The 22,926-nt window shown below is 28.8% G+C and overlaps 1 protein-coding gene across 2 annotated transcripts; it reads left to right on the forward strand.

The window, feature by feature from the left end:
- The first annotated feature begins 1,191 nt into the window (after positions 1-1,191).
- On the forward strand, positions 1,192-21,736 carry LOC129958179 (uncharacterized). 2 transcript variants are annotated; one of them, XM_056070442.1, is made up of 5 exons: positions 1,192-1,239; positions 1,806-1,905; positions 3,644-3,769; positions 10,900-11,040; positions 21,666-21,736. In XM_056070442.1, exons 2-5 carry the CDS (start codon positions 1,811-1,813, stop codon positions 21,697-21,699), a joined length of 396 nt encoding a protein of 131 aa, XP_055926417.1. In that variant the 5' UTR covers positions 1,192-1,239; positions 1,806-1,810; the 3' UTR covers positions 21,700-21,736. The 2 variants fall into 2 exon arrangements, with proteins under 2 accessions (XP_055926417.1, XP_055926419.1); XM_056070444.1 differs by lacking the exon at positions 1,192-1,239 and having other exon boundaries at positions 1,783-1,905.
- Positions 21,737-22,926: the final 1,190 nt, after the last annotated feature.

Consider the following 22,926-nt stretch of genomic DNA (forward strand, 5'->3'; position numbering starts at 1 on the left):
AACAAAAGCAAAACGATTTACGCTATTTTATGTAGTCCCAATAAATAATCCTCCTAATTAAATAATGAGTTTAACCGTGTGTATTTTCAAAAGTCCCGTATTGAAGCTATACGTAGAAATACTATGAGATAAACCTCATCAGTTTGAATCGCGATCAGATGTCTAGAACGACACTTTAGCTGGCATCTAACTCCAAATAATCGCATTACACCAGCAGGCTTTAATTGAAGAGAAATATGGAAGTATATAAAAAAGCATTGAGAATGCTCAATAATTTTACAGAAAGTGTCAAATTTACTTTAATTATATTCACTAAAACATCTTACGATATTTAATAAAAAAATATCAATATGGAATAGAAAATATTTTCAGTACCAGATTCTAAGTATCTTGAAGAGAAAGCGGCCTATTTGTAAATGCAGAAGAAATAAATAAAATCGTTCTATCTAAATAGGAATGATTCATTTTAACTTGTTATTTTTTGACCTGCGATTTATTTCACAGAAAATTCACTTTTATTCTTTATTTTAAGTTTTACTGATTCCCAGCATTTAATTAATTCTCTTTCATGGATTTCGAAATCAAATCCTTTCCTCAAACAATGTTGCCCAGTATCCCCCGTCATCAGCTGTTGATTGAACTTGTTATTGATAGAAAATGCTTTTAAGCAATTCTCTAAAATAAACAGCAGAAAGAACTATAGAAATACACCCTTTATGCTAGTAGAAAAACAACATTTATTTCCAAGAATCCATTTGGAGTTTTCATTGAAATTTTATATACTTAAAAAATACTGCTCCCCCCCTTTTTTGAAATGTTGTGGAATAAACGCAGAGAGCATGGAACGCCAGTCTGAAATTGTCTTTCGTCGAGAATTGACGCTTTTTCTGTTAGTATACCGAATATATATATATATATATATATATATATATATATATATATATATATATATATATATATATATTATATATATATATTCAGGAGACTAATAGAAAAAGTGAATTATCATATAAAATATTATTATATATAATAACATATATATAATATTATATAAATATTATTTTTTCTATTAGTATACTACGTCTATCTATACTGGATATTATAAGTAATTAATCGTAATAATACGTAATTATTTTTTAAAATAATTATACCATCAATATTTCATTTTCAAAATTTAATCTTTTATATAATTTTTAATAATCATATTTTCACTATTTCATTTGTTGACCTATAATTGAGGTAAGCTTGATTTTTCAATTTTGAATAGGAAAAGTGTGAAATTGTTTATTTAATACTTTAGCAATATATTCAAAATTTTATATTCAGTTTAAAAATAAAGTTTTTGTTTAAATTTTCTGATACTAGTATTTAACATAGTGTTGTAAATATATTTCTTTTTCTCTTTTGAAGATTATATTTATTTTTAATATATCTCTTGGATCTGTTTAAAGATACTTTATTCAATCCATGTATTCAATTTCATCAAATTATTAAAAATAATTATACTTCCTTAATATGATGTTCACTTATATTAAATGTTTTTACCATTCAAACGGCAAGAACATCATATTGTGGTTAGTAATTTTGATAAATAATTAATAATAATTTTAATAAATTAATAAATAATTAATTAGTTAGTAATAATTTAATTATTAATAATAATTTAATTAAATAGTTAATAATAATTTTGATAAATTAGAGTGCCACCGCTATTTATTTTATTCAATTTTGTAATAGGATATACTTGAAATATTTTATATGCGAACACATTTTTGTGAAATTAAAAATTTTCAATGTTATTTTAGGTTAAATGGCTGAATTGCAGAATTTCGGAATGGACTACACTACATTGAATTGGTACACTATTTTTATTTTGAGTCTGTTAGCCGGAATGCTGCTTATCAAGTAAGTAAAAATGGTATTTTAATAAATTAATGTAATTACTTTTTAGATGTGACTAAGTAATAAATTATTTGCTTAAAACATTTAATTTAAATTATTTAGAACTCTCAAATCCCGTTATAGACTTAATTTATTGAACATAATTTTAAAACCCTAAATTGTACTTTCCTGTAACTACTCGTGAACGAAAAACATATTAACTCTTTTTATTAATAAAAAATACTATAGCTTTCGAAGTTTTGCATATTTTATTTTAAAAGTTGTATATGAAACTCAATATCTAATGAATACAAAAATATTAATTAGGAAATGGAAGAAAATAATATAAATATATGTTAATAATGTGCTTCATAACTATTTATACAAAGTATAATAGTAGTATCTAATTTAATGATATTGTGCATTTATCATACTTGAAATTAAATCATTTATGAATTTAAATGCATTCGAAAAATTCATGCTTCATGTTATAATTTTATTAATTATTTTCACTTTTATAAACAGTATTTTCATATTTAATCTGTGCTATACTTTGATTAAAATTTCAGAATGAGGTAAGTATAATTAATGGATTCAATAGACGTTAGTGAATTGCTATTGCTCTGTTTTATTCCCCCCCCAAAAAAAAAAACAGTTCAGGTGTAGTCCTCGTTCAAAATTACGAGGACCTAAACAGCCCTAGTCTTGTTTTAAAACGGGGTGTTAATGTAACTGAACTAAACGAAACCATCCGGTGTTAAATACATTTACTTTCAGTTTTTTAACTCCGCTTGTCGTTTTCGATTGCACTATTTTATAGTAATTCGAACCCTGTGCATTTATTGCTCATACAATTAGTTCAAATGGTAATAAAGCTTTCAAGAGGTTGCACTAGGAATATTTTATATAATGCTATTAAATATTGTGATTGAGAAGCAGAAAACGGGATGTTAATTATAATGGTCGCAAGTCCTAGAAAACTCGTCAGTCAAATTGCTTTGTTTGTATAACGTCATCAGTAAATAGAAGGCCCAGGGCCATCTGCAACCCTGGACAATGTTTAAAAATAACCCATTTATGCAAATTCCACACTATTTTGAAGTTCATGTAGATTTTTTTTATGTGTGAATAAAACTAAGCATGAATATAAATTATTTATGGGATAGTAAACTTCACGATTTTTTTAATGCTAGACTGTAGGTGAGATCTGCAAATTTCGTTATATTTTCACTTCGTGAGACCGTTAGAAGTTATTTCTTTCTTTACTTCTAATTAGTATTTCTTTTTTTAATTTTGTATTTGGCAATGTATTTTTTTTTGTTAATAGATTACTGTTTGTTTAAATCCGGTTTTAATTATTAGTTTTAATTTGCGTATTCGTGAATATTGCGTATAGAAGCAAAGACAATAGAATAAAAATTGGTTATGGGCTCGCAAATTTCATATTTTTTAACCTTTTTTTTTTTTTACTGGATTGTATCAAAAGTTAATGAACTAATGTTTGCAGATTCATAATCTCTTCTCTTTAATCGGAGGTTATTGCAAATATTTTCTTCCAGCATTATTTTTATTTTGTATATGGAAGTGCGTTTTTTTTCTGTTAGTTGATCAATGTTTTTTTAACTCTATTTAAGTAATTAGTTTGAGTTTGAGTGTCCGTGAATATTATGGATAGAGAAGATCTCTCTACAAGGAAACAAAACCTTTAATGTTATTATATATTTGCATGCAAAATGTACTACAAATATACTGTTCTTTTCAGTATCCTGAGACGTATGAGCGTATTTCCTGAGCAGGATGAGCGTATTTCCGGAATTCTTCGTCATTCTTTGACCTTGATTCTCGCCCTATTAGATATTTTTTCGTTCATTTTTTTTCACGTGGATACGTGAGTATTGTGTCGTTTCTAACCTAATTATTTTATTTTAATTTAGTCTGCGAGTAATCCGAATTTGCTTTATAGTTAAATGTAAACATCTCTTCCTTTTATCTTTCCGCTCACCCCTATTTTGACGAATTTAACCCATCCTAACGCATGTGCAAAAGCGTGGTGGATTTTAGAATCCGTTGGCAGATAATATCTTTTTTCTTAAGCAGTCTGCCAATGTGCATAAGATTTTCTTCTACTATTTTTATTAGTTATTTATTATATGACAATCATATCCGTGACATCGTTAATAGGATAAACGCCCCTCTATACGGGCACATCTTCTAGTTAAAAAAATTTGCCGAGAAGAGCTTAAGAAGAAGAGAGAAAAAGATGAACCTAAAAAAAAGATCCTAAAAAATGAAAAACAATATTTAAAAAAAAGATCTACTGATGAATTTGACTGCAGCATTATCATATGAAATGTGGATGACAGTTATGTTAGGGAAGGAAAAAAAGTCTTTGATTAAATTAATTTCTGTTTTGCAAAATTAAGGCGTTTTAAAATGAAAAAAAAAATGTGAAAAAATATATTAATAGATTTTAAAGTGTAGAAATCTACTGTTTAGTAATAATTTTATGTTTTTGCTACATACTGAAAATAAAAACGGCTCTAAAGTATTTTCGAGTAAATTTTCTGGGTTGCTCGCGGTCATTACTCGTTCTAATTCTATGGAAAATCTGGGTTCACCTTATTCTTGAATGTAAATATCTCCGGCTTTCATCTAATCTATGTTTTGCCGAAATCAATACTTTCTGGTGTATGCGCAAATGCGCGAAGGATTTCCACATCTGAAAACTGACAGTATGTAACTAAATTTGTTTCCTAACATTTTGCTTAATATGACCCTTCGATTCCCAGTGTATTTCTCAAATGCATGATGTCCATAATTAAATGCCTCTATTTTCAATGATGGCTGTCACGTTGAAAATGTCTTATTATAATAAAATTTGTAAAATGTTGTAAATATTGTTATGGAACTTCCTCCACTAAGTCCGTCAAGTTAATGGGTTCGCTTATATTGGGTTTATGGTGTTCACAATCAACAGGCCTCAGTAACAAAAGACAACTTTTATTAACACGAAGACAAGAATACGCAGACAAAAAATGCACAGCCGAGACGTACACAAACAACACACAGCAGCACACTACAATAAACAGTAGCCTACAAGTAGTAATCGGTAGTAATAACAACCGCAGAACATAAAGCGGCCAGACAGAATTCAGCAGGAGGAGGGAATCTTCGTAGCTACTCTCTACTCTCTCTCCACACGCCTGCGATTCTCCATTGTCTCCTTGCTTTAGCTGTATCCAACTGCTGACTTACTACCACACGACTGGATACTCCTCACACGACTCGATGCTGCTTCTGCAATAAATTCCAGGACTCGGCACACAGCTAAATTCAGCAATGGCTTGAGCTCCACTCAATACCTACGCTTAGCTAGACTAATCCAATTAATTCGCTGTTAACTCGCCCTGCGACTCTAAACCTCTCGACGACTCTATACACGACTATCTTCGGCGTGAGATTGCCGGTCTTTTATAGTTCCCGGAGCCGGACAGAGAAGGTTCTGGAACTATCTGGCATATCTTGGGTCCTATTGGCTCTATCACCAAAATTCTGAAAGATTCCAATATTATCTATTTTGTTACCAAAGTCGCCAAATTCATCGCCAAGTCGCTAAGTTTGTCGCCAAGCCCTGAGATCACCGATTCGGCATCCGATCAGCATCCAACAGAGCTGATCGTAAAACGGTTTTTCCAGTGAAGAACTAACTGTGCTGGGAAGCAAATTACAGATTTGTAACAATATATACGAAATGTATAATTTATTGAAAAACACCCTCTGAAGTCGGAATTTGGAATTAATGCTTTATTTAATCAAACAAATTTCCATCCCTTCATTATGTCCTTCACAAAATTTATAACCTTCTGAATAATAATTTCGTCTATAGACAACTTTAAAAAGATTCGTTTACTCATGGACACCCTGTGCATCTGTATTACATATTTCCTTTCTATGTTTGAAGTAATTCAAAAACTGTTCCTTCAGAATTTTTCTCTATGAAATTACTTTGAAATTCAGTCACTAGAAACTGTGCTTTTTTTTTAATTTTTTAAAAATAATTAATTTGAGTTATTGAACATTTGTGTTAATGGCATAAAAAGGAGACATAAATTTATATAAATTTCTGTGTTATAATTCTGTGTTAATTTATATAAATTTCTGTGTAATATATATAAATTTTGTGTCAAAAAATATTCGAACAACTTTTCTTTATGAAATTATTTTCTCGTTCATTTTTGCAATAAATCTTTATAATGTTAAAATGCCATATTTTTATGGCAGAGCATTTAAACTTAAGGCTATAGCAAATGCCTGAAATTTCCTTAGTGAACATGTCTAACCACAGGCTTTAAATAAATAATCATTTTTTTTTTTTTTAATTTTTAGTGAAAAAGTTTTTTAAAAGCATTTTTGATGTTCTTAAAATATCAGTAAGTGAAAATCCCAGAATTACTAAATGCATTAAAAAAAAACCCCACATTTTTATTTGTTGAATTTTTTTACTGCAAAAATATTATTTTCCTAAATTCTTAATGAAGAGCGGATAAACCGATCATCGTTGAGAATCATTTTTCAATAGATTTTTTAAAAGAAAAATTGTAAAATTATTAATATCTTTCTTTTTTTTCTATACTTTCTATATTTCTTTTTCTAACATTCAAAAATCATATCTACGAAGAATTGGAATTTAGACTGATTTGATTTTTTCTCGCATTTTTTAAAACGTTAAATCTTTTATACATCTTTATACAATCTAGTTCTAATTTTATTTACATCTCATTATTTTATGCTTCAAGAAATTATATTTTTGGTACATTCATGTTTTCATTTTTTATTGTGCTTTGATGACAGGATTTTAAAATTATCATTTCTTTTTTTAAGTTTTTTACTTGATTACTTGTATCAAACGTTGATATTCTTACTTAAAAAAAAATAATTTGTTATCTGAAGCTAAAATTGAAAACATAATTTTTAATGAATTTTCATAATTTGTCATCACCTCTACATAGAAAAACTCTTTTATTTTCTGTATTAACTTTAATTTTTCAATTGAAATACTTATCATACTTCTTACGAAGGTTGAAATGAAAAATGCAAATATTTTTAAAACTTCATAATGCACAGAAAAAATTCCTTTTATTTACTCATTTCCTTTTATTTACTCATTTTTCCGTATCATTAAATTCATTTTGTGATAAAATAAAATATAGTTTTATTAAAAATTATTTTAATGAATATAATTTTAAGAAGAATAATCAAATAGAAGTTATAATAAAATAAATTCATGACTAACATTTATTTTAATTGATTTAGATTTATTTTTATGTATTTTACTAAGTTTTCTATTGATGTATTTAATGATATATGATTAAAAATTATCAAATAAACGAACGAATATAGGATACCGTGATGAAAAAATCTTATTTTTCATTTATGAAGCAATTTTCTAGACAAATGCTAAAAGCAATTCATTTTTATCTCACGAAAAAAATAATCATACTGCTTTAGTTGAAAATTAAAAACAGGATTAATTTACCAAAACTTGTTTTTCTATCTCCAGTGATACTTTATATCGACTGTTTTTCTTCTGCTCCTCCTTATGGAGAATTCTAGTGAATCGATTCCTTCCTGGAAAAACATTTCTTCTCCTCTCAAAGAGAGTGCGCGCGTGTGTGTGAGTGGATTTTTTTTTTTTTTTTTTTTTTTTTTTGTAACACTAATACTTGAACAACCCATTTATTATAAAGCCGTTTGTAACCCATCTATATCCTCTATAAAAGGACTTTTACTAAAATAACGTTAACTACAATTATTTTAAATTGTAATAAATTTTGGATTGGTTTTGAAAGTCAGAGTAGCGGTTTTTGAATTTTTACCAGCACGAGGTCTTGAAGCATGTCATTCTTAATAGATTCTTAATATATTTTATTACTGATCGTACATCTTTTATTTCTTATCCACATCGTTATAAGTTTGCAAATACTTTATGAATTAGCAAACAACTGGATGACGCAGATCACTATATTTTTAATTTTTCTTTTATATCAGAACATTATATGGTTAAACCTGATAACGAGTTAAAAATACTTGGCTTAAAAATGTTTAACTAATAAAGGGTTACTGCTCATGATTCAACAGTATTATGAAATTTTACGGAATATTATTGACCAATTTCTGTGAACTAAGAATTTTCTAAGGGCAAAAGAAATTAATATCTTTTTAAATTTTGATTTTGTTGCTGCAATCAGCTCTGTTTTTTCACTTGTTTTGTTTTAATGGGCCTTTTTTTATTGTTTCTCTCAGTTATTAATATTTATTAGAATTTTAATAGAGAAATCTGGATATGTTTCTGCATTAGTATACGTTTTGAATTTTGCCTTTATTGATTTACTTCATTAATTAAATTTATTGGTTGTTAGATTCCGAAGTTGATCGAGAATCTTGCTATTCATTTTATTTGATTGGTATTTGTTTAGTTTACTTATGTATTTCTTTTTGGTTTTTACATGATATTTATGTGCTGCATTCTGCATTTGTTTGTAAAAAAATTGATATGCAATTTCTAAAAAAAAGCAATAAATTTTGCTCTAAATGTGACTAAGGATGTACCTTATGGGCAACCTTAGTGCTTGGTGAGTTCTTTCCAGAGAGTTAAACTTTGCTCCAAAATCGTTTAGAAAAAGCGGATTCTCTCCTGAAAAGAAGGGTCTAATTCACACTTCGAATTCTGATCAAATTTTTAACTATGCGGACCCAGATCTGTTTTCCAAGTAAAACAACACATCAATGTTTTCCATCGTGGATGGTTGTAGTGGAGATTCAACAAAGGGATGTAATTGTGGAGAATATCTTGCTGCCAACATCTCCGGATGTCCCCAAATCCCAAAGACCTCAAACTCGCTTCCTCACCAAACCCACAACGAATAATGAACCAAAACATTTTGCCAGCGACTGATCAAATGTCATGTTGAATCGACACACCATTTCCAATCCCAACAACAGCGAATATTATAGGAGCTGATAATGTAGTATAGATTTAGAAGCAACACCTAATCATGTGAAAATAGGGTTAATCGATATCCAATACTGTTCAGATTTGATGTAAAATTCAATGTAATTAGAATGCCTGGTTTTACAAATATTTGCTAGACAGACATGAAAACACTATAAAAATGGCATATGAAATTATCTCCATTCTAAGAGGATTTTTTTACTTATCGCATTTTTGTAAATGTGTGAACTTCGGAGAATAGGAGCGATGATTTTGGGCACAAAATTATTTATTTCAGGTATTTTACGAATCGTACAGAATATAATGCAAAATACAACACATTAATAAAAACTAGATGATCTTTTAAGAGGGCCTCGAGGCGCTTTTCTCTCCTCCAAACTCCCCGCTACTTTCTCTCTCACACACTTTCTGCCCTGCTTGGATATTTATTTTCTTACCGAGTTCTTCAGAGGAGTCACCACATGATAGCTGTGCATTTCATCCATGTTTGGAAATACTTATCGATGCTGGCACACGTTTTTATTAGTGAAAAGAAATATGAATCCTGTTCGGAATTACTATCATTCACTCACAATCAGTTTTAAAAGTAATCGGCGAAATCAAGATATTCCTCGAAATAGGAAAGTTAATAACCGAGAAGAGATGCCCTGCTTCAAATATTTAAAGAACAAAAATATATTAAACCTTAACTGGGGGGGGGGGGGTGCGGTCTACGAGACCGCATTTCCTTTAAACTCAAATTAAATTTTCTAATGAAAGTATTAGTATGAAAATCAGCCAATAGATTCGATAGATACTTTTCTTGATATATAAATATGCTTTAGAAATTTTCCAAAATATGTTATCATTGAAAAAAGTAATTGCATTTGAACATACATTTTTTTTTCTCAAATTACATGTTACAACAAATAATATTCCTGAAAAAACATATTACTTTTAAAATCATATTTATTTTTCCAGTATACAAAGGATCGCTGTCTTCATAACAGCGGGCTTGTCCATAAAAGGCAAGTGCCATAAGAAACAACAACAACAGTATACAAAGGTATATCGAAAATAACGTAATGGAAATTTCAACTATTATATGGAAAAAAAATGACAATGGGTAAAATTGAGTCTTCTTTTTTATCGGTATCATTTCTACGCAGAAACTTATGAACATTCGTTGGACGTTTTAAACATACAAATTAAGTACTAGTATAAAAATCAGCCTATAAATTCTGTAGATATTTCTACTGGTATATTAATAAGTTTTCAAAATACATTATCACTAGAAAAATTAATTTTTCTTGAACATACATAACAGAATCAGTCAAATGCGAATTTTCATCGAAAAAATCTTTTTATAATTATCCTCATCACTACAATCACTTTCTGCTTCAATTAAAAGTCTGGAGCTTTTCTTCGTAACGAGTAACAATAGACTAGATGATATTTCGAGGACCAAGTTCTAGGGCCACCTGCTAAGCCTTGTATAATACTGGAACACTGAAAGATAGGTGCGGTCTCATTGACGTCACGCAAAAAAGTAACTGAAATATTTAAAAAAAAAAAAAAAAAACTCCGTTGAAACTGGTTGAAAAAGTGCACGTGTAGTGAAGATCACGAAACAAGAAGCTACAGGGTCAATCCATTCGATTGGGCTAAGAATAGAATAGGAGTGACTGAAAGTCCATCCTTAGAGGTCTGAGATACCGCACTCCCCAGTTAAGGATTAAGGTTGTTTTTGCTCTTTTTTTTATACTGTGTTTTCGAAATAAACCTATATTTCTATAAAAACTGTTTTCCCCCGGCCCGAATAAACTTAGACTTTGTTTATTTGGCTCGGGCTAGCATTTGAATCTGACGCCCTCGTACTGGATTAATTTTATTTTTTCTCTTTATTTGGATGTAAACATTCAAATCGACGTCCTATATTGATGCTAAATTTAGCATAAATAAAGGACAGCATATAAACAGATGAAGTATTTTACTAAAAATGAAAAATAATTCCTTTTTCTTTGTAGGGCATTTTGCATCTATGATGCAATGTACGGTGATCGTCGTTTGGTTCGAGATCAAGACCAAATTCAAGACGTCGCTTTAGAAGAACCGAACAACAGAGATGAATCATCGTCAGAGGACGATGACAGTTCCTTGGAGCCTCGGTAAGAAATACAGTAACATTTCAATCACTTCAATCGCTTTTTTGTTTAACAATAGCTTCGTCACATGAAACTATTTTAATGACGACTACATTTTTAACAAACTTTTTAATTAACTGAAATAGAGAAGCTCTTCATAAAAAAGAAAATTCTTCCGAAAAAGAATGTTTCGAAATTAGAATGGGATAATATATATCCTTTAAAGGTGCGATCATCAAATTTAAAAGTTTACTAAAAACATCAATTTTGGTTTTCTTTAAGTATTAGATAACTAAAATTTCATTTAACTGTATAGAGTTAAATTTAAAGCAGAGACAAAATTCCTACCGCTTTACAACGATCTTGCAACTCTCGAGAAATAAAAGGTGTCGTCCTACAACGAGAAACATCACACTTTCCTTCTTGTAATTAATAGCCTTTCAAAAAACCCTCCCTTCTCAGGAGAAGCAACTTCTCTTCATCGTGAGACTAATGGCGTAGTGAGGGTGGACAAAGGGTTTATAAATGCCTCAGGTGTCAGTCATGAGCACATGCAATGAGGGAATGTATTTAACGATTGTAAAGCCAGAAGTAGATAAGAATAAGAACAAGGAGGAGAAAATAATTACTCTGCTTTGTAAGCCATTTACCCTAGCTACACAGTGGCGGATTTCTGCACAGGCGTTGAAGGTGGTCACCTCATGACTTGAGACCGGAGGGAGGGGGGCTCAAAGTCTATATCGTAGTGCTGAATCAGAAGTAATTTTTTTCGTTGCCGGCTTGCACACAGTTTTTCCCCCTCCTTTACTCAGAAAAAAAAAAGAAAAGAAAAACGAAATTCATTGAAAATGAAGAGTCAAACGAAACATAGGGAGGAGTATCTATGAATGAAAAAAACCAAAAATAAATAAATAATTTTAAAAGTAATGATATTCGGGAAATTTCTAAGATATAGAAAATGACAAAATATTTAGGAAAACCCCCTCGAAATATCAAAACCATTTGTTCCAAATAAATTGCAATATGATCAGCAAAATCATATGATTTGTATATCATTAACAACTGAGGGAGATATGGCACACCGGACGATCTAAGTACTTTTTTTTTGGATACAAATGAGCAATTGTGTTTTATTTACTTGATTTACAAGGATAGTGTGCTCGAACGCATTATAATTAAAATAAACTTTCTGTCAAATTTCAGAATATTTCTCTTAGAATTTATTTATTTCAAGTTTGTTTGCAGATCTTTGAGATCCATCTTTTCTTTTCGTTGGCTAATTGACTCACAAGTCAACAATTATCCGTTAACATAAGCTAAAGAAGAAGAAAAAAATTACGCGTTTTATTCTCACGAGATTTTGTTTTCGTTGGATTTTTGAAGATGCCAACTTCTGTACACATTTTCAAAGTATAGAGACAAACAAATGCAGTTTTTAAAAATTAAAAATACAATTTTTCGCAGCTATTATAAATATTTATTTATTGCCATTTTTGAATGATTCAAAGAGAATTTACTCTATAGTTTTTTGTATGTGTCAATTTGAAAAAAATTGAACGTAATTTATAACAAAAATAAAAAATGAAATGATAATTTTCATTTTGTGGCTTGCCATTTTATAATTAATTTAATATTTTTAAGTGATTAAAAATATTTATGAATTTTTATTTTTACAAAATTCCACAGTAAATAAGGGATATTTAACTATTTGAATTCTCCCAGTTCAAATTTTATAAAAACACACTAAAAAAAAACTTTGAGACATTATTCTTAGGATTTATTTTCTATATAGAAAAAAAAAGCAATTAAAAAATACACTTCGTGCAATACCTTGCAACAAAATATGCATTTCGAAAAAAGTTTCAAAAATTTTTTTGGAACAAAAATCATGTGAATGGTATTTATTATTCAATAGAAGGAGAATTACTGTTAGGAAAATGGTAGAGTTTTTATTAAAGTGAACTCGGTTATGGGAGTACTAACATTTATTAAAGCCAAAGAATTGACAATTAAAGTCACTGATTTAAACTTTTCTCTGTTGTACTATATTTTAATTAGTTATTTCTTTTTTTCCCCTCATACTAAATTATGAATTTTTTTTATTTCCTCTCTCTTTTTTCTGCAAATAGTATTAAGATTCAGGGGGTGGGGGGAGTTGACAATTGCTTAAATCTAGCGAATTACATTTAAACGATGAAACATTTAAATTTAGAAATTTTAAAGTATTAGTCTTTTTAAATGTAGATACGTGTTATAATCAATGCATGTTGTGAGTAACAAGTTTGTTATGTATGAGGCGTTAATATTTACAATATTCAAATTGTAAATTGTTTAGGGGAATTTAAGAACTGTCACAGTCTTATGATTTAATGCAAGCAGTTTATTCCTCGGGAAAAAAAAAGCTTGAGAATTTTTTAAAAATACTTTTTTGCTATCATTGAAAATATGCTTTTTACTTTTGTGGGCATCAAATATTTTGAAAACATGCCGAATGTTTCAGAAAAATCGCATCTTTAAAAAGGAAGGCTAAGTATTTTTAAAGAACTTGGAAGAACATTTAACTTTCTTTATCGGTTATTATTTTCCACCTTGTTGTAATGTAAGAATATATAAAAAAATTCAAAGGCTACCAAAAATATCAAACAAAAGTTAAAAAATGCGTTTCAGTGTCATAATATTTTATTAATATTCACTACTTTTAAATCTGGCGGTGAGTTTCTGTTCTTGTGGCAAGTTAATTTTTTTAGTCTTTGGCTCATAGAATTGTGCTTACAGAATATAAGAAGTCAATGAAGAATGGGATTTCTTTCTCCTAGTAAATATTTCGTAGGATTATAATTATTTAATTTTACAAGCATACTTACTTATAATTAATTCGAAATGAGCTCTACATTTTGTAACAATGAAAGGACCAATTTTGTTTATTTAATATTTATTGTTGTTTATGCATTCGAGATTTTTTACAAAAGACTAAAATTTCATAGCATTAATCTGCCCATATTTGCAATTATTACAGCATTGTTTTTAATCATCATAAATGGAATAAAAACAATTCAAGCATCAAAACATTATTAAATAATACATTTAATATTAATTTTTGGATGCAAAAATATATTACATTTATTCCGCACATACGTGAAAACGAACAATTTCAAATAATTTTAATGATTCATGAAGTATTGATTAATATTTCAGATTACCAATATTTTTGTCAACTTAAATTCATGCCTTTTTTAATTTTTTACATTTATAAGTAGGAGAGAAATGCATCAAATAAAATTTAAAAATATTCAATTTCTATCTTTTAACAAAAAATTTCAATCTTCTTCTACTTAAATGTCGAAATTAATAATTTCTTGAAAAATTGTTTCATAAGAATTTCTTTTGATAATCAAGAATATTTGATTACATACCAGTACACAAATTTTCGAATTAAATACATTTTTATTACTTTTTTAAAGATTTGATACTTACAAAGAAGACAACAGATTATAAGTGATTTTAAAATGTTCACGGTTATTCTTTATTTTATCTGTTATGCTAACATTCGTGATTTATCAAATATTTTTATTTAAACGAATTAAAGCTTTGTTCTTCTTCTTTTGAAATGAATTTTAAATTTTTTAGAACGAATGCGAAAATTAAGCCAATATTTATTCTGACTTTTAAATGTAATCGTTATTTTTGTTAAATCACATTTAAATGTATTATTACAATTTTTAATTCTTTTTTATCGATTTTATGAGTCCATTTAATATATTTGGTTGATGAAGGCTATAAAGTTTCTATTCCGAAACAAAATGAATTTTATTGAATTCGTTTTGTTCCGTTTTAATAATAATAAAAAAACCTAATATAAATTTTTGTTATTAAGACATACATTATAACATTTGATTATAAAAATATCCTACAGAATAATTATTCTCATAATGATGTATATAATAATTATTCCTATAATTAAATGTATTATAATGATTCCTATAATCATATCTACATCGATGTACTTCAAGCTTCAATTCACTGGTGAAGCAACAAATTTAAAACAAAATACGTCGTTACAGAAAAAGTTCCTTCTTATAAAAGCCATTTATCATGAGCTAGAAGCAGCATCAACGGTGAGAAATTGGGCTATATACATAGATGTAAACATATGTATTTTCCGCTTCTTTGAGTACCTGCCAACAAGGTAAATATGAATGACTGGGGAAGCTCATGATCTGTAGAGATTGAGAGCGCAGAGAGGCCTTCTTTTGTTAGAAACTTCACCTGGATCGAAAAGGGGAAATTTACCTATTGTTAGGTGACTGTTGTTGGGCTACTTATATTCCGCAAATTGTTAAGGCTGTTTTCTGCCAATTTGAACATGAATTGTCGAATGGGGGAACCTTTAAGGCTCTTCCTATCTCTGCTTTTCGCTGAAACCTGAACAATAATTCAAGTTCTTTTTTCGCTGCGAAAGCCTAGATCGGGCACGCAGAATGAATGGGGTGCAGACAGGAGAGAAAAGGGGCTATTCGTCATCGAAAGAAGGGCTAGAATTTCTACATGTGAGTGAACATTGGAATTAAAAACCTTATTATATATATTTCCCTGAAGGTTTGAACATAGAATTCGAATTTAGCTGCTTATCAATAATACCAAGTACTTCACTTCGTTTAACCAGATAATTTCGGTACCATAAAATGTAATCCTTAATCAGTTATTTAGGGTTTAGGTGAAGATAGTTGCTTCTGTTTTTTCGTCATTTAATTTTCTTCCCACGTTGTCAGCCAATATTCTAAGTTCTTAATGAAAAAAAAAAAAAAAAAAATGGTGAGAGAGGATTTTCGGCCTATTTGGCAGCATTTTCTCCCTTTACTTTTTTCTAAAAAATTGAAAGTATAAAAAGAGCCAAAGGAAATGATGGAGGGAATAAATACTGACGAAAATAAAAAGGGGAAAAGAGACTCAGATCTCTAGATAAATAATCAATGATCACCTGTCCATCCTACCACTCCATTTTGAGAGTTACCGCGAAGTAAAACTATAAAGCAGCCCTTAACAACCAGATAGATTATGTCAGTTTTATCGCGAATGAATTTTGCTTCTTTGAATGCATAGCTAATCAGCCAGTACGCTTTATGTTTATTGTGCAAGAATGCTTACGCATTTGATCAAAGGTTGTTGAAATAGCTAAATTATTACTTTAATATGAAGGACAAACAGCTGGTTACCGAAGCGGTTAGTATTTTTTAAGCTAAAAGGATAAAAAGAATATTCATCAGTCTTTTGTTTATCCAATGAAAAGGATTAATTTTGAATAATGATTTACATAAATTCTGATGCTATAGTACGATTTTTTTTTTCCTGCTTGAATCAAAATGGCCAGTAATGAGGAGATTTTATTTTATTTGTTTCCTCAAGAGTGTCATCGTCGCTCAAGGCGAGTACTTCCATTTTCAATACTGTCAGATTTTTTTTAATTAATGAGAATATTATGAATACATTTGTTTTCTAAATTAATGGAAGCATTCCGAATTCAGTAAATTATTAATGACGTTTAAATATTTAAGTATAAATTCTTTGATTGCTTTTTCTTTAGTTTTCACCAAATCGAAAACGGGGAGCCATACAGAATCTGTAATGCAAGTGGAGCGAGATCGTTTTTTCTGTTCTAAAATAGCCAAGAACTATTTGCGGAATAGTATGAATCAATTGTTTCGCTTATTTATTAAAAATGATATTATCAAAGAATTACAGAAAAGTTTTCTGAATAAAAAGCAAGAAAAGTGGCATATTCATATTTTGATGCCTTTCAATAACTGTTTCTATATTTGTAAAATTTTACTCTCAGCTCATTTTTTTTCTCATTTCTTTTATTGCCATATCAAAAGAAATAATTTAATGCTACTCACTATGCACTTTTGTACCTCCGTCTAAAATTTAATTTACTTTTGTTTGGTATTTGGAATTAACATTTCTTTATATTATGTGATAAATAATAGAATATGCCATTCAAGTTATAGAAAGCTGGCAATGTCTATTTCAGTTAGGAGTCCAGAAAGAATATAAAATTTTCACATAATAATCATCTGTTTATTATAAAAATTATTATAATTCATTATAAAAATTATTATAATTCATTACAAAAATTATTATAATCACAGGTCGGACAAAGTATCTTGATAGTGTATAAAAATTGGATTGCTTCCTTGAAATTATAAAGAACAAAATAAAGAATAAAGAAATCGCAAAGGAGCTCTGCGACTCTTGCTTCAAATCAAATGTTGTTTATAAAATCCTTTTACATACACATATATAATGTAAACACGTATTTTTGAAACAGAATCATGGCCGAAGAGAGAGAAGACACTGAATTTTTAACTTCGCTTTATTCTATCCCGGGAGGCATAATCTATGTACAAGCAAGAAGCGACAAGGTACATCTACATCAAAACACAAGAGCAAAAGGAGAAAAGAGCGAACGTAATAATTATCCTCATGATAATATACTATGATATTCTAATAGGGAGTTCTTTACACGTGTCGATTTGGGTAAGGAGATCATAGGGATCTTTTAAAAAGAATTCGCTTAGCTTGACAATTTTTTATCCCTTTACTCGGAGTATGAGAACTTGTCGATTTCAGCAATTTTACAGAGCTCCTATTGAATTAATTAAATAAAAAAGGTGGAATTGGATCAGGAAATAAGAGAACGTTTTAGAATGAAGATAATTTGGGCGAAATTAAGATAAAAATTAGGAAATTAATTAGGATTTAATTTAAATTTAGAGATATCATTACACATATATATTTTGTCGATAAAAAGTATATTCTCTGTACAACTGAGGAGAAATAAGTATATATACATTGAATATCATACAGGAATTGCCTTCAAATTATCAAACTATATTAGTAAACAAGCATGAAGATAAAGTTAAAAGCTCAAATAAGTTCAGTTTCTGCTACTTTTTTTGTCATCTATATAATTTTTTCAAGAGGGACCTTAAAATATTTCAGCGCCTGGGGCCTCATATTGTCAAAATCCTCCCCTGACGCTACGTCACTTGTAAGTCCAAGCGTATACGTGCTTTTTTAAAAATAGCTCTATTATTTAGTTGTATGTCAAAACTCTATGGAATTAATAGAGAGAGCGTATATCTTTATCGAACGCTCCTTTAAAAGTCAACAGATTGCATTGATCGCCATTTTTAGTAAACAATCGGGCAGATATAGGATCGCAATTTGAAGTATAGCATATTTTATACTTACTTGCTATAAACTTGACTGAATGATCGTTTCACACCTCTCGATATGAATTATAAGTCGTAACAGGAGATCTGAAATTAACTTGTAATTTTCTATTACAAACGATATGAAGTTATTCTTTGAAGCATATGAATAAGGCCTGTGCTAAATTTTAAAATCATTTAGCTCATATCGTTCACATAGCTTTAGAAGTTACTCCGTTTTTATGAAAAGTAAATGGGATTTATAACAGTAATAACAGGCAGATAATTAGTTTAATCGGCATTATTGATAATTAAAATGCTTTGAATTCCTTACTTTCATTGTTATATCCACAATTCTCATTATTAATGTGTTTTTGAAAAGAATTAATATATACCTTGTATAAAAATAATACTTCATCTTTTGCGAATTGTTTTGGTCATAACAAAAAAATATTATTTTTTTACACTGCATTAAATGAGCCATAATACTCAAAAAGTAAATTATTTTATACAATATGTATGAAACAAGTTGAAATATGAATAGTAAAAATAAACAAGTACTAATTATTATTGAACGTTAATTCAATGTAATAGATGCGATGCATCTTTTCATTTATTTTCTATTTCTTTTGCTTTCAAAGAATCATAGTTTATTATAAATCATTTTGTGAACTCTCTTTTTTTTAATAGTACACTTTTTCAATAGTACAATTTTTTTTAAAGGGTGAATTCCTGTACGAAAGAGAATTTTGGATTAATTATTGCACAAAGTACTTTTATATTGGAAACTGATACAAATTAATAATTGAACAAATTCGAACACGCTTAGTTTGAAACTGCCGGGACAAAAATGAAATTTCGGTCTATTGAAAAATGCGAATAAAAAGAAAAGAAAAGAATCTTAAAACAAGTACAGAAGAAGAGGGAGACAACTTTTATTCTGATAATAGCAATACGATTTTATTTTTAATATTTAACAATTTTAATGAATAATACATAGTTGATAAATAATTAATCAAAATCTTATTGAATAAAGTGATAGTAATCATATTCTAAAAATTTAACAATGGTTCTAGTAAATTATTTGATAATTTTAGAAAGAAGCATGTTAAAATGTATTGAATACAAATATGGTTCAATACAACTTTAAAATAAGCAGTACAGTTCATAAATAATGTATCGAAAGTTTTTTTAAAAAGTGAAAATTTTTCCTTTACTTTCTTGAATGAATACATGGTACAATAATAAAATCTTCGAGTGAATTAAAAGCCTTAAAAATTATTCTCTGGAAATAACAGAAGATAAAAGATATGAACCACATAACTAACGAAAAATACAATTAGTTTCTACGATTTTTCATTCTGACTGTCTTTGAGCTATTAAAACGTTTGATAAGCTAGAAATGAATTAAAGAAATTTGAGAAAATCTGAGTTATCTAGCTGTACAAAAAAAAAAAATCATTCTGAGGGTCTTATGCACTTGCATAGCATGAGTTGACAACGTTTATTTTTGTTACATTGACGTCCCGTTAGGAAGCATCACGAGGGCTAATTTGAGACGACCCTTGTAATTTTTACCTCCAGTTGGATAATAAGGACGACACCTGAGCTGCCGTATACACGATGAATTTTTAGTGGAATCGGGTCTCGTACTTGGAATCCACCAGCCATGTAGCCAAGAGCTTACCACTAGGCCAACATGGCTCAAACGGACAATGAGCAAACGATTATTTTTCTAATAACCATATGTATGTACCTCTCAGTCGATTAAAAAATTTACTCGAGGGGAAATTGACTGTACATACAACCCGACTAAGCTGTTTAGTCGGGGGGTTATAATCGCATGTATGCGCCTGGTAATACCAAAAGTCGCTATTCAGACCAACCCGAAGGGACATGGAATATTTGAACGATCGAAACATCGCGCCACCATTTTCGGAACCATAGTTGACTCTTGCCACTACCGGTCACGGTACAACCCTTTCCGTAAGAGGCACGTTCCACCATTATAGGAAGAATTCGACCTCACAACATTGCTGTGTTCATTCAATGTCAAAACCCAACCACGATACCGGAAGCATCTCTTCTCCGTATTTGAGGTTCTCCCTTTCAGGATCTGACTTGAGGACCTGAGAAAATTAGTAATCATATGATGTGATAACTCATATGATGTCCATTTCCCTGCATCAACTAATGTTAGTGTTTCAGACTATAATGCATAGCTTCAAAATCCGATATTTGTTGCTAAACTCTACTACATCTTTGCTGCTCCTTCTTCCCAGCTTTCTTTTTTCGGGTTTATTTTCTTCCTCACCCAGCCCTGCAACAAAGTAGATGAACTTTCAACTCAGGAACTCAAATGAAAATATGATACCAGCAGTAGAAGGATAATTTTGCCATATTGCGTATATTATTTAGTTCCTATTAATATACACCATTATATTAAAGAGCGTTTTATTAGTTGGTATTGCATCCCTTCAATTATCTTTTTAATTTGTAATTTGTATACAACAAAGAATGGCAGTATAAATGAAGTATTGTGAATAGGGAATTTGTTTGTTATTTCGAGTTTTAAATAACTTATTAAATTAGTATTTATCGAAAGTATTTTTTATGATTATGGGAAAGTATGGCAGAGCATTTTAATTTTGCTATTTAGCAAAAATTAATAAAAAATTTCTTTAGTTATTAATAAAAAATGCCATCTTCTACATTGAGTAATATGTTTTTAATTCATGCTTTGAATTACTGAAGCAAGAATTCGGAATGATATAAAATTGCTTGAGTTTTATTGAAAAATATTATTATTATTAATATTATTATATTAAATTTGCATAAGAAATTTATTATTATTTTGAACTGAAACAAAATACAAGTTTCCTGAGTTTTTCATCAATTGAGATTTATGATGAAACTGCACAAATATTTTCTTATATGAAATAGTAAAAAGTTTTAAAATAAGAAAGAGAAGTAACAAAAAGAAAGAACAATGAAAGAAAAAATCAAATGAGTAACAAAAAAGAGAATAAACAAAAATTATCGAAAGATAATTTCAAAATAAAACAAGATTAAAAAAAAAAAGATCTGAAATATTTTACTATAACTGTAATGATTTCAAAACTGGTTAAAATCAGCTAATTAATATATTGAAGTAAAACTCTACTAATTAATTCTTTCAGTTTTTTATTTTTTATTTTCTCAAACATAAAAAGTCGACTGATTTTTTTCTAAATGTATTTAAATCTGTCGAATGTTGAGTAAGATGAAAGCCTCTAAAGAAATTATATGAAATATGCCCAATTTGTTTTTTCAATAAATACTCACATTACATTCCTTTCACTTTGAAAACAGTTTTAAAAAGAATTTCTAAATAGTTAAATAATTTCTCCGTGTGTTTGCGAGAGTTTTATCAAAATTAAATTCTTTATGTTTTTGTAGGCCGTTTTACTCTGGAAACACGAGATGCTTGTAGCTAATTGAAATTCTACAAGAACATAGAAAGATTTTATTCTGATGCAGAAAAACGCATGAGAGATTCAACAGTGGCATGAATTCTGACGCATACATTTTTTTTTCTCCTGAGGCCATTTCATTTTCAATTGTATCACATGGAATTTTTTTAAAAAAATGTATCATATGTAAATACGATGTATCTTCCTTTATTTTACTATATAATTTACTTGGTATATAATAAAAAAATCATTAAAATATTATGAAGTGTCATTTTTGTTTAAAATATTTATAATTCACATATCAATATATGAAATATCATACATGTTTTACCCTGCATATTTACTAGTTCTTTTAACATTTGTTACAGTAAAATTGATTCACTTCATTTTCCCAAACGAATGTATAGAATAATTTGTATTTGATTATTATATGTATTAGAAATTATGAATTATCTGGCAAACAATTTATGAATTTAATTTAAGTATAACTTACTGGATATGCAGGTATATACTGTGATAGGTATATATTGTATAAGTATACTGTACTGCACTGTATTGTATAGGTATGTACTGTGATAGGTATATACTGTACAGGTATACTGTACTGCATTGTACTGTATACTGTATAGGTATTTACCGTGATAGGTATATACTGATATAGGTATATACTGTGATAAATTATAAATAATATCCGTTAAATATTCCATTGTTTCATAAATTTTTTATGATACCAAATGCAAACAATTATTGATAGTAATTGTTTAGTAAAAGTGAACAGATATATCTAATCTAACAACGTAACACTTCTTATGAATTTTAATTCAATATAATTAAATCGTTATTTTAAATAGTAAAAATAGAAAAGATTTTTTATAAAATATATGAAAGAAAAAAGAATTTATGAGGAATACCTCGCCGAAACAATCTACTTGAAGAGTGTCTTTTCCAACTGAAAAAATACTCTTAAGCAATTAATTAAAATAGATATTTTAAGTTATGAAGATACTGTGTTGTAAAACTATCATTGGCTACTTAAGGACTTACATAAACTTTCTTCAGTTTATAATCAGCGAAAAATTAAAGAAAGCACACATTAGAAATCTCCAAATATTTTATTTGAAATATGCATTGCCGAAATTTTTTTACAGTAAAGGAGGAGACTGTAAAATCAGATTCTGTACTTTAAGACCCACTCTGAAAGAAAAATATATAATTTCCTTTTCCACTAAAGTCAAGTAATACTAACC

Source organism: Argiope bruennichi, chromosome X1 (assembly GCF_947563725.1).
Source record: "Argiope bruennichi chromosome X1, qqArgBrue1.1, whole genome shotgun sequence".
Classification (NCBI taxonomy): Eukaryota; Metazoa; Arthropoda; class Arachnida; order Araneae; family Araneidae; genus Argiope; species Argiope bruennichi.

Coding starts and splice junctions, on each gene's coding strand:
- LOC129958179 (XM_056070442.1), top strand. CDS start 1,811: ATGGCTGAATTGCAGAATTTCGGAATGGACTACACTACATTGAATTGG. Junction 1,906..3,643: donor GCCGGAATGCTGCTTATCAA/GTAAGTAAAAAT, acceptor TGTTCTTTTCAG/TATCCTGAGACGTATGAGCG. Junction 3,770..10,899: donor ATTTTTTTTCACGTGGATAC/GTGAGTATTGTG, acceptor TTTTCTTTGTAG/GGCATTTTGCATCTATGATG.